The 18,571-nt window shown below is 40.9% G+C and overlaps 1 protein-coding gene across 3 annotated transcripts in view; it reads left to right on the plus strand.

Moving 5' to 3' along the window:
- Positions 1 to 14,509, plus strand: part of QTRT2 (queuine tRNA-ribosyltransferase accessory subunit 2) — a 31,587-nt gene extending 17,078 nt beyond the window's left edge. For all 3 annotated transcript variants that reach the window (XM_003825116.6, XM_034957118.4, XM_003825117.5), the window contains 4 exons: positions 2,948 to 3,147; positions 6,119 to 6,270; positions 8,862 to 8,979; positions 11,837 to 14,509. In XM_003825116.6, the coding sequence (XP_003825164.2) occupies positions 2,948 to 3,147; positions 6,119 to 6,270; positions 8,862 to 8,979; positions 11,837 to 12,068 (702 nt within the window). In that variant the 3' untranslated portion in view covers positions 12,069 to 14,509. The remainder of the gene's footprint in view (positions 1 to 2,947; positions 3,148 to 6,118; positions 6,271 to 8,861; positions 8,980 to 11,836) is intronic.
- The last annotated feature ends 4,062 nt before the right edge of the window (positions 14,510 to 18,571 follow it).

Here is an 18,571-nt window from a genome sequence, read left to right on the forward strand (position 1 = left end):
CGTGCTTCTTACACCCAGGAAAGGGAGTTTCCCGAATAGTCATGCTAGTCGTATAAGCAGGCAGGCCTATGTAACTCTCTGCTTTGTGTATCTGCATACATCTTTTCCCATGATTCCCTCCCTGTCTTATTGACTGGCTCCTCTTATTCTGAATGCCCTTCAATATTGAAGCTCTCCAAGATTCGGTTTTTGGCTTTCTTTTCTTCTCCATATATTACCTGGGTTAGGGAGGGCGAATGGTTTCAACCGAGGTGGTCGGGTGCAGCAAGAAGAGAGTCATCTGTTAGTCACATCTGCTGTGGAATCAGGAGTAGAGAGTGGTAGCATCATGCCAAGTGTCTGCCATTCTAGCCTGGGCAATCATGTTTGTGTCACACATAGCCTTATCTTTAGGTTCATTTAGGTTCAGTGGCTGAATTAAGATTGCCATTTGGACATCCTGCTGATTCCTCAAATTCAGAACACACAGAACAGAGTAATCATCTTGCTTCATCCACTGTTTTTCTAGGAGTCCCTGCCTTTTGCTCTTATCACCATCTACCTGTACTTGCAAAACAGGAGCCAGGAGTCATTTGAGACTTTGTCTTTATCCTCTCCTTGGACAACTAATCAGTCAAGTTATGTTGATCCTACTTCCTGATAGGTTTCAAGTTTTATCTTTCCTCTTCATCCACACTGCCACTGCCTTAGTCCGGGTCATCTCATCTTTCACCTGGATCATTAAAGTTGTCTGCTATTCCATTCTTTAATCGTACTCACCCTTAATTTATTTTTCACACGGCAGCCAAAGTGTTCTTTCTAGAGGAATAGTCTGATTATGTCCCTCCTGCTTAAACTAAGGAGTGAAATTCTCTCTTCACAGTGTTCCAGGCCTCCTCTCCATCCCTTTCTTCTACTGGAGAGCCATTGTTAATTTGTGTATATTCTTGCAAAACTTATTTTTTTGCAATTACATACACATAATTAATACATAGATATACATGGCTGTATTACATTAGTATGATCATACATTCAGCAATTTGCTTGTTTTTCATTTAGCAATATCCTGAAACTCTTTCTCTATAAATGCATATATTGCTATTATCTACTGCATTCTTTTTAAACAGCTGCGTAGGAAGCCATACTGTGTATATATTATGATCTACGTAAGCCTTTACTCTATGGATAAACATTTAGGTTGTTTCCAGTTTTTCATTATTCTAAACATCTTTGTAAATAAACCTTGGCACATGTGAATGAGTATAGGAGAGATTGTTAGAAGTGGAATTTTAGGATCCATAGATAAAAGCTGGACATTTCAATAAGTGCTGTCCACTTTCCTTCCTAAGACGTTGAAATGATTTTTACTCTGTGTTTATCAGGGTATGTACATACCATTTCCCTTACAGTTTCACCTCTACTATGTTGTTATCTATGTTTTAACCTTTTTGTTATTATATGGGCAAAAATCGTATCTCGTTGTTTCCAATTTTGCATTACCTTACTAACGAGGTTTAGTAGTTCTTCATATGTGTATAGGGCATTCACATTTATTTTTTTGAATTTCATATTTACATATTGTACCTAGATTTCTATGAGGTTGTCATTCATTTCTTTAGAGTATTTGTTGGAGCTCATTTTATGCTGTAGATATTTAAATATTCCTCCAAACAGTAAGTTCTCCTTTGCCTTTGTTAATGGTATATTTTAGTAGAGAAGTTTTACTGATTTTTTTTTTTTTTTTTTTTTTTGAGACAGACCCTTGCCCTGTCATCTAGGCTGGAGTGCAGTGGCGCAGTCTCGGCTCAGCGCAGCCTCCTCCTCCTCGGCTCAAGCGATTCTCCCACCTCAGCCTCCCGAGTAACTGGGACTACAGGTGCATGCCGCCACACCCGGCTGATTTTTGTATTTTTAGTAGAGATGGGGTTTCACAGTGTTGGCCAGGCTGGTCTTGAACTCCTGACCTCAAGTGATCCACCTGCCTCGGCCTCCTGCTGGGATTACAGACATGAGCCACCATGCCTGGCAAGTTTTTGTACTCAAACTTGTCAACCTTTTCCTGTAAGCTTTAGCTTGTTTAGGAAGGCATTCCTTACCCCAAGATTGTCAAAATACTCAATATATTCTTCTAAAACTTGTATAACCATATTTTTTATGTTTAGCTATTAGGTCCATTGAATTTGTTTTTAAAATGGATGGTGTGTAGTAGTGGTCTTTATTTTATTGGTTTGTGAGTAGATAGTCAGTTGTCTCAACAGTTTCTAAGTTCCTAAAGTTATCTCTAGCTAAGAGACTTGGAGGTAGTCTAAAGCAGGCCTGGATAGTCATTTCACAAATTAAAACTCTTATTTTGTCCTTTTCCTCTTGAACCTGTTTAGTGTACATTTTATTTATTTATTTATTTTTCTTGAAACATGGTCTCACTCTCTCACCCTGGATGGAATGCAGTGGCACAGTTTCAGCTTACTGCAACCTTCGCCTCCCGGGCTCAAGCCACACTCCCACCTCAGCCTCCCGAATAGCTGGGACTACAGGCACAAGCCACCGTGCCCAGCTAATTTTGTTTTTTTATTTTTTGTAGAGACCAGGTGTCGCTATGTTGCCCAGGCTGGTCTTGAAATCCTGGGCTCAAGTGATCCTCCTGCCTCGGCTTCCCAAAGTGCTGGGATTACAGGCCTGAGCCACCACACCTGATCTAATTTAATCTAAGCCAGAACAAGACTGCATATGTTGAATGCATCTTTTTCCTCAGTCTTTTCTTACCTGATTGGTAAAGTATGTTTTTCAAAGTATGTTCCTCAGAGCCTTAAAGGTTCTTAGGGAGGAGGGAGCACCATCCCCTTTAATGCTTCAACTACAGCAGCTTCACTGAGGTCTCTTCTATACATTGGACTTCCATGTAAGGTTCATTTAAACAAAGGTCTCATACTGAAAATGGTTAAAAACATATCATCCTTTCTTACCTCAGGTTCTTCAGAAGAGTGTGATCATTGGAGTGATTGAAGGTGGAGATGTGATGGAAGAGAGGCTGAGGTCAGCACGAGAGACAGCCAAGCGGCCTGTGGGTGGCTTCCTTCTGGATGGTTTTCAAGGAAATCCAACAACCCTGGAGACTAGACTACGCTTGCTGTCATCAGTCACTGCAGAGCTGCCGGAGGACAAGCCAAGGCCAGTGTTCGGTTAGGACACAGGCCGGCCTCAAGGGATGCAGGGCAGGAGTGCTGGCCGATTGTATATTAAATAGTGTCTGTGCATGGGCATGCCTTTGATGTTTTGTTTATGTCCTTTCTGGGCTGAGTCTGCTGAGGTGCTGAGGCAGACTGTAAGGGGAGTTTCCATCAAGGCTGTCCTGGCCTTGATTTCAGAATGTAGAGTAGAGGATAATTGCCATTTGAATTATGTTATTTGATCCTCCTAAGTGAGAGCAAGTATTATACTGTTTCCCCTCATTCTTGTGCCAATTACAAATATTGTTGTTATAATATGGTACCTGGAGACCAAGTGTAAAGTCACATGGAACGCTGGTTTAAATTGAGGAAAGTTGAGGACAGATCTGGGATGACTAGTGAGAAGATGAGCTCCACCAACAAGACCTTAAGAAGCTCTTAGATTTGAGGCTGGTAGTGAGTGGTGTCAATTTTTGAAATTGAGGGGACTGACAACACTAGTAGGGTTGGTTCTTATGTTTCCATAAATTGCAGGATTCACCTTGTGCTGATAAGAAAAGACGATCTGCAAGATTTGAAGCTACAAATTCTGAGTTTCTGAATGCAGCTGATGTCGTATTAGGCTACCCACATTTTTTTTAATGGTTTGTTATCTTAATGTGAATATTCATGCTTTTTTCCTGCATGTATATTAAGAAGTTTGGTTGTGGGGTGCTGCTCCATAGTCTCTAGAGCTGTTGGATAGTATATAATATGTGTAATTTTACTACTTTTTTTTTTTTTTTTTTTTTTTGAGACGGAGTTTTGCTCTTGTTGCCCAGGCTGGAGTTCAATGGCATGATCTTGGCTCACTGCAACCTCCACCTCCCGGGTTCAAGTGATTCTCCTGCCTCAGCCTCCTGAGTAGCTGGGATTACAGGCATGCGCCACCATGCCTGGCTAGTTTTGTATTTTTAGTGGAGACGGGGTTTCTCCTTGTTGGTCAGGCTGGTCTCGAACTCCCAACCTCAGGTGATCCGCCTGCCTTGGCCCCCCAAAGTGCTGGGATTACAGGCGTGATTTTACTACTTTTTTAAAGATCCAAGTACAACTTGGAGGAAAGCACGTGAATCTTACATACAGCTCAATTAATTTTCACATGTCTACACTTGTGTAAACACTACCCAGAACAAGGTATTTCCATCACCTTAGCCAGCCTTTGATCCCCAATTTTAACCTAGTTCTTTTGTGTTCATTGCTCCCTCTCCTGTACTTGTTTCACTCTGGTGCACGTAACACTTCAGCACCAGTATTTCTAGACATTTTCTGGACTTCTTCATGTTAAGTGCTCACAGATGTCTGTTACTGAATTTGAAAGCTGGATTGTTTTTCTTTCTATAAGTGTGTAGAAATGCCAGCTTCAGTTGGATAGGAGTTCTAAAACATTACATTACTTGAAGGAAACTGTAGTCAGGAAAACCAGCATATATTTATAAGAGTTCTGCTTATTTAATATTACATGAGCCTTTTTTTTTTTTTTTTGCATTTCTGTGCCAGTTCATAGAAAGGGGCTATAGGTAGAAAAACAAACATAAAAAAGAGCAGCAGCCAGCCAGCCCTGATTTAGTGCATCTCCACATCTGTTTTCATGGAGTGGCAAAACCTGGCTGAGTGCCATTAATAGTCTCAGAATGCCTTACCTATTACAAGTTGAGTATCCTTTATCCAAAATGCTAGGAACCAGAAGTGCTTGAGATTTTGGATTTTTTCAGATCCTGGAATATTTGCAGAGTACGTACTGGTTGGGCATCCCTAATTTGAAAGTCCAAAATCCAAAATTCTCCAGTGAGCATTTCCTTTCAGTGTCATGTTGGTGCTCAAAAAGTTTCAGATTTTGGAGCATTTTGGATTTCAGGTTTTCGGATTAAGGATGCTCAACCTGTACCTTGGAAAACACCATCTTATTCCACAGTGCAGACTTTTTATTAATGGAGAAAATATAAAGAAAGCCAACTAGATTCTTAGATCCTATGGCCAGAGGTGAAATCCTGACAGCGAGAGTTGCTTTGTAAATTAACTTATGAGGGATACAGTGGATTAAAATGTCTTTATTGCACCAATTATGAAAAATTATTATAGGCAAAATACAGTTAAAACAAGCAAAATATTTCAGGAAGAAATAAAGCACACAGCTTTGCACTCCTAAAAAATCTATATAGTGTATAGAAGATAGGCTATAAAGGGCTATAAAGTTTAGTTTATGACCAGGGAGGTTGTTCAGAAGGATGATAGTTGAGAGGAAGCTAACCTTTATTGAACTTCTCTCTGGGATCAGAAACTATACTATGGGCTGGGCGCGGTGGCTCACACCTGTAATCCCAGCACTTTGGGAGGCCAAGGTGGGCGGATCACCTGAGGTCAGGAGTTCAAGACCAGCCTGGCCAACATGGTGAAACCCCATCTCTACTAAAAATATAAAAATTGGCTGGGCGTGGTGGCGGGCGCCTATAATCCCAGCTGCTAGGGAGGCTGAGGCAGGAGAATTACTCCCGGAAGGTGTAGGTTGCAGTGAGTCGAGTTTGCGCCATTGCACTCCAGCCTGGGCAGTAAGAGCAAGACTCCCTCTCAAAAAAAAAAAGAAACTATGTGCTTTTTCAAATATCTCATTAATCCTCACAACAATTCTGTGGGGGTATATATTATTTGCTCTTGTTTTTAAGATTAGATAACTAAAACTCAGAGAAGTTAAGTAATCTTTCCAAAGTGACACAGCAGATACATAAATGACAGAGCTAGGATTCAAGCCCCAGTTTTTCTGGCTCCAAAGCCATATGTTCTTTCTGCTACATGTTGCTGTCCACTGCCTGCCACTCTAACCATGATTGGCGTTTTTCATTATTACTATTTTTTTAGTGCCTTGTTCATTAAAAGGACTTTCTGATTTCCTTCCTTGCATTGTCCTTATGTCACTGTTCTTATTCTTACTTTTACAGGCTCATATCTGGTGTTAGTCGGCCAGATGAGGTGCTCGAGTGTATTGAAAGAGGAGTGGACTTATTTGAGAGTTTTTTCCCTTATCAAGTAACAGAGCGGGGATGTGCCCTGACTTTCAGTTTTGATTACCAGCCGAATCCTGAAGAGACACGTAAGTCTTTTGAAGTTTATCTCTTATCCTTAAGTTTCTTCCATTTCCTGTTAATTTTTGGCTTGAGTCACAAGACAGAAATATATATATATAAAGCCAGTCTTTTACAAAACTACATCTCTGTTTCTTATCTGTGTGCTCTGGCATGTTGGCACACAAATCCAGGTACTTAATACTATACATGTAGCTCATCAATATTAGGATGTGATTTTATAGTGAAAAGAACCAAGAAAAACAAAACCTCCTCTGTTAACAGCCTGAAAAAAGAACATTCAGAGTGAATTGTGATGAAAATCATAAGAAAACCTTTGAACTGCTTGGTAAAAGTTAACTTGTTTTCTCACAAAAGAGTTTTTGTCTTTGCTTTGCAAACCCTATGCTATTAAAATACAGGGAGACTCATGATCCTCTGATCCTAGTGTTACTTCTTGCATTTTTTTTTTTAATACACCAGGCTTTGAAAGCTATTTTCCTTTGCTAATGTTGCTTTGAAGGACTGCCATTTTCTTTTATTGTTTAGTTATCCAGAAGTTAAGAAAGTCAGTTTCGGATTCTAACACTTACCTGGAGGTAGAAAAGGAGCTAGGATACAGACTTTGGGCTGGAGTTGCTTGAAGTAGGTTTTCAGGAGAGTGTCACCTGCCCAGTCTTCCCTCTGGCCTTCAGAAATGACCTTTCCTTTCCTTTTCCTGCTGTCCTTGGAACTTTTCCTTAACCACATCAACCTTACATTTGAATAGGACCAGAAACTTCCTTAAAGGTTCATTTTATTCCTCACAGGTAACTAAAATTTCATTCAGATGTTATACTTTTATGAAGCAACTTAACCATTAATCTAAATGGAATTACTCCTGGAAACAAAATAAATCAAGTTGATCAAATTCTTAAATATATAGGAGGTCAATTTTACTGTCCTTTTAGACAGACCAGAATATAATGTATGTGGATAGGTATACCATTAACACTATAAATTTTCACATCTTCATTTACAAACTGAATTATTTCCACCAGAACAGAGGTAACTGTTAGTCATTCAGTACCAGGAATATGCAAAGCTCTAAAAAGAACCTGATTTGAGTTCTCTGTAAAGAACAAGGTCATTTTTGGCCAGAGAAAGCCAAGTTTCTTCATGATTAGGAAAAAGGAAATAGTTTGAATGTTTAAACAAAGTATTATTAACTCTGCGTGTGTAGTAAATTAAAGTCCTTTGCCAGTTACATAGTGAAAATTCCAAAGAAATTACTTGGCAGCAGTTCTCCCAAATGACAAGAGTTTTCTGAAATGTCAGGGCTTAAAAAAAATTCTTTTTCAGAAATAGGGTCTCACTGTGTTGCCCAGGCTGGAGTGTAGTGGTGTGATTATGGCTCACTGCAGCCTTGAACTCCTGAAAAAAGAACATTCAGAGTGAGTTGTGATGAAAATTATAAGAAAACCTTTGAACTGCTTGGTAAAGTTTAATTTGTTTGACTTTAATGGGCACAAGCCGTCCTCCCACCTCAGCCTCCCGAGTAGCTGGGACTACAGATGCATGCCACCATGCTGGGCTAATTTTTAAATTTTTTGCAAAGACAGGATCTTGCTGTGTTGCCCAGGCTGGTCGTGCACTCCTGACCTCAGGCGATCCTCCTGCCTTAGCCTCCCAAAGTGCTGGGATTACAGGCATGAGCCACTGTGGCCAGCTGAGGGCTTCATTATGGTTTCCCACATCAGCATGCAAATTTATGGGAACAAAATTATAACAGCTCTGTGCCCAGTGCTCAGGTTGCTTCTCTTATACCTTTGACCTTGATAAAATTACCCTCTTAAGACCACCTGTCTTTCTCCTGGGACCAACACTGAGATTTGTTATCATTTGTTCCCAAAATACCCCTTAACTACTTGTCCCTGTTCCAGGCAGTTGGCTTTTTGTAGAGTAGCTGGTGTTTCTTTTGCTGTGCAAAGAATGTTTCTTCTTAAAGCAGAGAGTTGAAGGGAACAATTCAGGTTGCCATTTAATTCTGTGTAGTCTGGGTTCCCTAGAGGGCCAGTGTCTCCATATAGAATACATACATTAAAACCATGTTCTACTTCAATCTATTTGGAATATAGGTAGTTCAAAGCCCAGTATATTTGCATGTACATTATGATAAGGGATAGTGATAACCCCACCACACATACACACACACGCAACCAACAGTTAACTTTCGTTGGTTTATTTATTTTGCCCAGGCTGGTGGTGTACTCCTGACCTCAGGCAATTCTCCTGCCTTAGCTTCCCAAAGTTTTGGGATTATAGGCATGAGCCATCACACCTGGCCACCAATGTTTTTAAATTATTTCTTGATGATACGATTATATGTTATATACTTGTAACTATAATTTGCTTAGATATTATTGAATCTCTAAATTGTTTTGGTGTTGTAGATAAGAGGACGGTGACAGTCTTGGAGCATATTGCTGTTTTCCTTTTCTTGTGTGATTTCCTTAGGATAAATTCTCAGGAGTGAAATTACAGAGTCAAAGATCATGAAATAATAACTAAAATAAAATGTTTCCAATGGCCACTTCTTATCTGATCATCATTCAAGCCTTTTTATTGGTTTGTCCTTCAGTACTACAACAAAATGGAACACAAGAAGAAATAAAATGTATGGATCAAATAAAGAAAATTGAAACAACTGGTTGCAACCAAGAAATAACATCATTTGAAATTAATCTGAAGGAAAAAAAGTAAGAAATTTTTAAAAGTTTGGATTTTGCTTTCTGACTTCTGAATTTTAGTCTGTGTTAAAAGTTTATGGGAGAATTCTCAATTTATGATTTCATAAAATATTAATAGTTGGGTATTATTTAGGCCTTCTCAAATTCGGTTTCAAAAAAACTCTTTATTTTCTTCAGATGAATTTGTAGACTTTGTCTTGTCAGAAGACTAGAGCCAGGTAATGATTGCTTTAGAAAAGCTGACAGAAAGATTAAACCAAATCCATTGTTTGGCGTCTTTTATTCCTTTAGAGCATAATAAGGAGTTCAAGATAAAACAACAAAGTTTTAAATTGTAGGGTGCCTAAGCCATCTTTGTTAGATACAGGCTGTAAATCTTACGTAAGATATTTATCTCTATAAAGAACAAATTAAGGTACAGATTGATTATCCCTTCTTCAGAATGCTTGGAACCAGAAGTGTTTCAGATTTCTTTTCTTTGTTGTTGTTGTTGTTGCTGTTGTTGTTGTTGCTGTTGCTGCTGTTGTTGTTGTTGTTGTTGTGTTTTAGAACATTTGCATTATACTTACCTGGCTGAACATCCCTCATCTGAAATCTGAAATGCTCCAATGAGCAGTTCCTTTGAGCATCATGTTAGTGCTCAAAAAGTTCTGAATTTTGGAGCATTTCACATTTTAGATTTTCAGATTAGGAATACGGAACCTATATCTTATAATTTTTGTATCTGTCCAAAAGTGGTAATCATCAGTGAACCAGTGAGTGATTTTTCTTTGAGTCTGATGCACTCACTTTAGTGCTGGGGTGGGTTTTTTGTCTTACGTAAAAGAAGATCCTATGGCTTGTGACTTACTTATGTCTATCTAGTGATAGTACAGACTTGAGAGTTTATGAAAGAATGTGAAAATCCTTGTTCTTACCCATATTCTGTTGGGACTCCTTTAATTGTAGGTCAGAAATGGTGATGTCTACCGCATTTGACTTCTTAAAAAATAGCCAAGGAGATAGATTTGTTTTTGTCTTTCTTTTACCCTTTTTTTTCTGTCATCCATTGACTCTCAAATGATTTATTTATGTTTTTAAAATTTTAGGATAATATAAATGGTTACTACTAAAATTCCCTTTATGTTATAGATTTAATTGGAAATTGTACTATTATTATCAGCACTAGACTTAAGTTTTTGAGATTTGTAGACAAATTCTAGCACTGCTCTTGACTGTGTGACTTTGGTCTGGTCAATTCTTCACTTTTTTCTTTTTTTTTTTTTTTGGGGGGGGGCAGAGTGTAGCTCTGTTGCCCAGGCCAGAGTGCAGTGGCACGATCTTGGCTCACTGCAACCTCCGCCTCCTGGGTTCAGGCGATTCTCCTGCCTCAGCCTCCCAAGTAGCTGGGATTACAGGCATGCACCACCATGCCTGGCTAATTTTTGTATTTTTAGTAGAGACGGGGTTTCACCATGTTGGCCAGGCAGGGCTTGAACTCCTGACCTCAATCCACTTATTTTTAATAGTTGATTAAAGGTAACACGTGGCCAGGCATGGTAGCTCACATCTGTAATCCTAGCACTTTGGGAGGCTGAGGATGGAGGATCACTTGAGCCCAGGAGTTCAAGACCAGCCTGAACAACATAGCAAGATCCTGTCTCTAAAACAGATTATCTGGGCGTGGTGGGAAGCTGAGGTGGGAGGTTGCTTGAGCCCAGGAGTCCGAGGCTGCAGTGTGCTATGATTGTGCCACTGCACTGCACTCCAGCCTGGGTGATAGAACAAGACCCTGTCCCCCCCCCCAAAAAAAGTTAACACCTATGCAGTGCTTAGGCTTAGTGTGTGCCCAGCAGTGTTCAAGTCCTTTAACTATACTAATACATTTCATCTTTGTAACAACTGTCTGAGATAGGCACTGTTATTACCTTTGGTTCATGGATGAGAAACAGGTCACAGAGAGATGTTAAGTGACTTGCCCAAGTGAGTTGTGAAGCCAGGAATCAAATTTATGCAGGGTAGCTCCAGGACCCTCCCTCTCAACCCCCATAGATATCTTCATCTGTAGAATGACAATAAAAATAGTTATCTCCAAGAATGAATTTGAAGGTTAAATGAGACAGTGTATGTGAAAGTATTTGGTAAACTGCAAAAAGCTGTGTAAGTAGAAGTCTACCATGTCTTTTGATAATAATTCTGGTGGTAAGTGGGAAGGAAGTGTCACTCACTTCTCTCCTAAGTGTCCAACACTTTAGAAGTGTTTCCTAACATTATGTGCTTTTACAATGTGATTAGTAATACTCAACATGAGTGAGCGACCACATGAATTTCTTCTGATGCTCCTTTGTAACCCCAGACTCGGAGTTTGCATCAGTCAGAGAAAAACTCCAGGGTCTCCCTGACTCATTGTGTTCTTTGTTAACTTTTTTTTTTCTTTTTTGAGATGGAGTCTCGCTCTGTTGCCCAGGCTGGAGTGCAGTGGTGTGATCTTGGCTCACCACAACCTCTGCCCCCTGGGTTAAAGCGATTCTCCTGCCTCAGCCTCCCGAGTAGCTGGGACTACAGGCACCCACCACCACGCCTGGCTAATTTTTGTATTTTTAGTACAGACGGGGTTTCGCCATATTGGCCAGGCTGGTCTTGAACTCCTGAGCTTGTGATCCGCCTGCCCCGGCCTCCCAAAATGCTGGGATTACAGGCGTGAGCCACCACACCCGGCCCTTTGTTAACTTTTAACCATATTGCCATTTTAAGCAGGTGCACAGCACTGAACATTTGCCAGTGATGTTATTAACCACTGGTAACTTTACCAGCAGAATAGATAGCTGAGGTTGTGGATTTCTTGTATTCCGTACTTTCTGGAATGTCACTGTGACTTCTTTCTTAGGTACCAGGAGGACTTTAACCCGCTGGTGAGAGGATGTTCCTGTTACTGCTGTAAGAATCACACTCGGGCATACATCCACCATCTGCTGGTGACCAATGAGCTGCTGGCCGGAGTCCTGCTTATGATGCACAACTTTGAACACTACTTTGGGTTTTTCCATTACATCCGGGAAGCACTAAAAAGTGACAAACTGGCACAGTTGAAAGAGCTCATCCACAGGCAAGCATCTTGAGATCTTGCAAATACAAGTCTCACTCTTCACACTGAGCCTGTACCAATGTTGTAACATGGGAAGACATGAAGAAGAAATAATCTGAGCTTTAATTATTTATATTTGGACATAAGGTCTGCTAAAATAAAGAATATTTGTACCAAACTGCCCACATGAGGGTGAAGAGATTTCCTCAAAAGACTTAAATGACCTGGATTGATCAGAGAGAATTGAACTGTGACCTTTAAAACTTCTAGACTAATTCTTTTAGTTGATAGAGATTCATTTAGTCAAAGACAAAAGCTTTAACTGTGAGGGCACAACCTTGAAATGGGAGTGATGAGATTCTGAGGGACCCATGAATTGGATTGAGGCTTGAGGGGAAATGGTGTGAGACGCATGGCCTCTGGACATATGCCTGTTGATTTGAGAAGAAATTTGGCTGGTTTGAGGGTTTCCTTTAGTTCACCCTCATACTCTCAGGAGACTCTTTTGGATACTTTTGTCTTCCACCCTGCCCTGGCAGTGTAGCCAATCAGAAATGGCTCTTGTGATTTAACTGGGCTTGGATATCCCTGGAATGTGGGGCTTGAACATTGCTCCTGTGGTATCTGTCCCAGGTCACACTCCTTCATTTGACCACATGGCCTATTTGCAACTTCTTTTTAGAGCCAATGTAATTGCCTGTTAGGAGCCAGAAGTTTGCCCAGCTGCTTTCTTCTGGTTGTACAGATCCATTGTGGTCTGCCTTCCAGGCTCATTAATAGTCTAACTACGTAATAACTGAAGCCCTATCTGTTGTGAAGATTCATTCTCAATGTGTTCACTTGGACAGAGCCCTGCCTGGCCTAACGATTAGAGGATTAGTCTCCATCCTGCTCAGATACGACTCCTGGGCAATTCACTTAACTTCTCCATGGCTGTTTCCTGCTGAATAAATAGGGGCAGGCATAATGGATAGGAATGAATGAACTTTTAAGATACTGTCTAGCTCTAAAATTTGAAGAACAAAAAGTTTTAGATCAGAGTCATAGCCTTAATAGCCCTAGTTGTCATCCTGGGAGAAAGGCAACAGTAGAGATATTTGAGAGCCTAAAGAGAGGTTTGGCCTGTGGGTTTTTAAGTGGTTATTGAATTGGTATCAGGAGATCCTGAGGCTGGTAGGGGATGGTAATTCTTTCTAAGTTATCTCTGTATTTTTCAAGTTTTCTATAAGGAATACACATACACCCACATGCACACACCATAGTTTTTATACAAACAGCAATAACAAAACCAAAAAGATGCCCCTTTTTTTGTAGGGATAAGAAATACATTTGTTTTATACTTCTATGCTATATTTTGCTATTCAAAATTTAGTGGGCATTACTTAACATTGTTTCTAATTATTTTGTGGCTGCTGTATGTTTTATGTGTTGGGAGCCCATTGTATTAGGCCGTTCTTGGATTGCTATAAAGAAATACCTGAGACTGGGTAATTTGGTTTTTTGTTTTTTTGGGGTTTTTTTTGAGACGGAGCCTTGCTCTGTCGCCCAGGCTGGAGTGTAGTGGCGCGATCTCGGCTCTATGCAACCTCCACCTCCTGGGTTCATGCCATTCTCCTGCCTCAGCCTCCTGAGTAGCTGGGACTACAGGCGCCCACCACCATGCCTGGCTAATTTTTTATATTTTTAGTAGAGGTGGGGTTTCACCGTATGAGCCAGGATGGTCTCGATCTCCTGACCTCATGATCCACAAGACTGGGTAATCTGTAAAGAAAAGAGGTTTAATTGGCTCATGGCTCTGCAGGCTTTACAGGAAGCATGGTACTGGCATCTGCTTGGTTTCTGGGGAGGCCTCCGGAAGCTTACAGTCATGGCAGAAGGTGAAGGGGGAGCAGGCACATCACATGACAAAAGCAGGAACAAGACTCAGAGCAAGAAGTCACTTATCACCAAGGGGATGGCCCAGGCCATTCGTGAGGGATCCACCTTTGTGCTCCAAACACCTCCCACCAGACCCCACCTCCAGTATTGGGGATTACATTTCAACTTGAGGTTTGGGCGGGAACAAATAGTCAAATTATATTACCCATCTACATGGTTTTCTTTTTCTTGGTATGGGAGTGTCCATGAATAAATTCATGGGCATCCTCATAACTCTTCCATGAATGGCAAGGGGTACTTATGGAAAACAGTTTTCCAAAGATCTGATTGTTTTGAAATGTGTTAGATTGGACTTGTTCAAATGTTCATATTTTTGTTCAATGCCAAATGCATCGTTAGGGGAGTAGTGGTAAATATTCCAGAATCCATATGAAATTCATGAGTTTATTTATGTCTAAAACACTGAAAACTGTGTCCAATATCGTTCAGTTTCCTGGGTCTTTTTCTTATTAGCACATTTGAGAAAAATATTTCTTTCCTTTATTGTAGTAAATCTATTAAAGGCAATAGCCAATAAAACATTTTTAATTTTAAAAATTTACTGTGTTTGGCTTTCTGTAAATGTAGTAGGTCTGTTAAACAAAATATTAAATTTCCATAGTACCAGAAATGTTCTAGAGATTTCTCATTGGAAGAAAAAAATGTTTATCTGTATTCATTGTTTTGAGAGCATCCATGATAAATGTAAAATCCAAAAAGGAGATATTTAATTATATACATTATGAAGATTCCCTTATCTATCTTTATTAATCTGTTCTTGTGTTTCTATAAAGAAATACCAGAGGCTGGGTAATTTATAAGGGAAAGAGGTTTATTTGGCTCACAGTTCTACAGGCTGTATAGGAAGCATGGCACCAGCATCTGCTCCTGGTGAGGGCTTCAGGAAGCTTACAATTGTGGTGGCAGGCAAAGGGGAAGCTGGTGTATCACATGGTGAGAGAATGAGGAGGTCCCAGACTCAAACAACCAGATCTCATGTGAACTGAGGGAGAATGCACTCATCACCAAGGAGATAGTGTTAAGCCATTCATGAGGGGTGTACCCAGATGCCTCCCACCAGGCCCCACCTTCAACACTGGGGATTACATTTCACCATGAGATTTGGAGGGGACAAACATCCAAGCCATATCACTTAACCTCTTTAAGTTATATAATTATGAGCCTTAAGGCCATGCTAGCACATAATAAAAATAATAATCACAATCTATGGAGTATTTTAAATGTGCCAGGCATCTTGGTAAATGCTTTTCATATATAACTATTGACTGTTAGAGCATGGCTGTGAGGTGTTGCTATTGTCCTATGGGCTATATGTGCTAGTGCTAGTTATTCCCTACAGGAAAAGCTGAAGCCAACTATTTAAGAACTGAATTTTAAGAGGGTTGAGTAGCCTGCCTGAGTGCCTACCAGATATTTCAGGAAAGTTAAATAGTTTGCCTAAGGGCCTACCACTACTCAGCTCCCAGGTAGACTCTAGCTCCACAGTTATCCACTGTACTAAATAAATTCTTAATTTTGACTTGCTTCTGGTTTGAGGGGGCTAAGAGAATCAGGGACTGCAGAGAGGGGCCTCCTGGCCTTGGGGTATTGGGTGCTTTAGGAACTTTGCTGCAACTTGGCCTTGGCTTCAGCTTTTCCAGTAGGGAATAGCTAGCACTAGCACACGTCCCGTGGTACCATGCTGGTATTTGTAGGTGCTCAACATGGGTTGCCATTCCACATCCTCAAATTTCTCCCCCCTTCCCAGTTTGGGACTGTAACCACACCCTGAATGGTGTTGAAATGTTTGGGTACTGTGATTAGTTCAACTGGAGTCTGAGGTTTCTTATATATTTTGGGGGAGGTTTATTTTGTTACTCCTTGGAATAAAGGGAAAATATTCTAAAACATTTTTTAAGCAAATACTTGTGTAATGACAGCATTTTAATAAAAATTTCAAACAAAGACCATCAAAGGGTCAAGGCTAGAATGGAAAGCAACTATCTTATCCAGGGTGTTTTTTCTGTAGAGGCAGCTTGGAGCTCAGTAAGAAACCACAGAGTTAAATGATTACCCTGTGCCTTCCTGATTAGGAACAGGCTGCTCTCTGCAGTTTGATTAGTCTTGCTTGTAACTATGGGATTATAGCTTATTAAAACTGACAGTGCTGTGTAGGGCAGGGAGCCTGGAAGGTCAAACTTCCATGCTGAGCCAGCCACCAGCAAGGCTCTGCCTTTACCTAAAAGTTTGGTATAATTGGCATTCATTTAAATATCCTTTTTAATGTCTTCACTTTCTTTTCAACCTTTGTGTCTCTTAGTAATTTTACACCTTTTCTTTCCTTGCTTCTTCACGAGGTTCCCTGATTTGTGAGCACAAAACCCAAATAACAGTGGGCAAAGAATGAAACAAGCCAGTATAAGCAATGTGAATTAGCGTAATCGTGCACTCTTATTCCTCCCGAAAATCCTGCTTCGTGCCCCTAGTTCAGGTATAAATACACAACATCCTGCCCCCGCCTCCACCACCTTTTATTCTCAAAAGTGCTGGCCAAGTTAAATGGTCACCCTAATGTGAGGGGTAGAGATGATCAAACTAGAGAACAGGTGTTCCAGCTAAATGGGACAGCTGATACCCACCTCCAGCTAATTGCTGCTGTGGCTCCGGTGCTGCCAGATATTTCAGTCTTTCAGGAGAAGCCAAAAATCTGGATTTTCAGGTGAAATTTCACAATTTTTAAATGCTGGGTCAATTTTTAAACAATATTCTGCTAGCCAAACAAAACATGGGGGTGCCTAGTTTGCAACCTCTGGCTTAAAATCTGGAAGAAGGGCTTTGGTATCTTTAGCATTTAAAAATTTCTCAACAACTGATTGCAATATACAGAAAACATACCTGTAGTTTCTAGTTCCTGCAGCTGTTTAGATTCCCACATTAAGAGAGCCCATGTTGTCCCATCTCCTTTGCAGGATCACCAGATAACTCCCAGAACCATTCTAAATCTGCGAGAAGGGAAGGTATGCAGCATCTTATTCAACCTATTTTATGCAGGAGGAATTTTAAGCCTGGAGAAGAAAGATTAACAGTTGGCGCCCCGTGCGCTGGCTCATGCCTATAATCCCAGCACTTTGGGAGGCCAAGGTGGGTGGATCACCTGAAGTTAGGAGTTTGAGACCAGCCTGGCCAATGTGGCAAAATCCTGTCTCTACTAAAAATACAAAAATTAGCCGGGTGTGGTGGCACGTGCTTGTAGTCCCAGCTACTCGGGAGGCTGAGGTTGGAAAATCACTTGAACCCAAGAGGTGGAGGTTGCAGTGAGCCAACATCGTGCCACTGCACTCTGGCCTGGGCAACAGAGTGAGACTCTGTCTCAAAAATAACAACAAAAAAGAGAGCCCATGTTGTCCTATCTCCATTGCAGGATCCCCAGATAACTCCTAGAACCATTCTAACTCTGCCGAAAGGGAAGGTATTCAGGATCTTATTCAACCTATTTTATGGATGAGAAATTTTAAGCCTAGAGAAGAAAGACTAGCAGTTGGCTGTGTCTTTCCTCTTGGGAGTGTCTTAGTTCAAGCTGCTATAACAAAATACCATAGACTGGGTGGCTTAAAACAGAAGAAATTTAGTTTTCACAGTTCTGGAGGCTGGAAGTCTGAGATGAGGGAGCCAGCATGGTTGAATTCTAGTAGGGGCCCTCTCCCTGGTCACAGACTGCTGTTGTCTTTCCATGTCTCCACATGGTGGAAAGAAGGGTAGAGAGCACCATCGAGTCTCTTTTATAAGGGCACTAATCCCACTCATGAGGACTCTACCCTCATGATCTAAATTACCTTCCAAAGGCCCCACCTCTGAATACCATCACATTGGGGTTGGGATTTAAACATAAACTTTTTTTTTTTTTGAGATGGAGTCTCACTCTGTTACCCTGGCTGGAGTGCAGTGGCGCAATCTCAGTTCACTGCAAACTCTGCCTCCTGGGTTCAAGCGATTCTCCTGGCTCAGCCTCCTGAATAGCTGGGATTACAGGTGCCCGCCACCTCGCCCGGCTAATTTTTGTATTCTTAATAGAGACGGGGTTTCACCATGTTGGTCAGGCTGGTCTCAAACTCCTGACCTCGTGATCCACCCACCTTGAGGCCTCTCAAAGTGCTGGGATTACAGGCGTGAGCCACCACGCCCAGCCTTCAACGTAAACATTTTGTGGGGACACAAACATTCAGTCCATAACAAGGAATTTAAACATGCACACATTTCTTTCTAGTTAGCATTTTGGCACTCCTAAATCTCACCACCTATTTTCTGCTGGGCCTGTGCCCTTCTAGGGTCAGCATCGATTTCCCAGTATTCACTTTCCAGTGGTTCCTTCTGGCCTCACAGGACCAGCTGGTACAGGACATAAGATAAGAGCTCCTATTGCACCTTCCAGCATTAATAGCAATAGTCCTGGATGACACCGTGAAATCTCAATTACTGTTTGTCAAGTGAACGAATATTCTGAGTAGTTGAGGCATTCTCTTCCTTATTTTGGCCAACTGAGTGCTGGTTAGAAGTGACTTGCACAACACTATGTGGTAGGACCTATGACAATGTCAGTGGTGGTTTTATGTCACTTTATGC

The sequence above is a fragment of the Pan paniscus genome, chromosome 2 (assembly GCF_029289425.2).
Source record: "Pan paniscus chromosome 2, NHGRI_mPanPan1-v2.0_pri, whole genome shotgun sequence".
Lineage (NCBI taxonomy): Eukaryota > Metazoa > Chordata > Mammalia > Primates > Hominidae > Pan > Pan paniscus.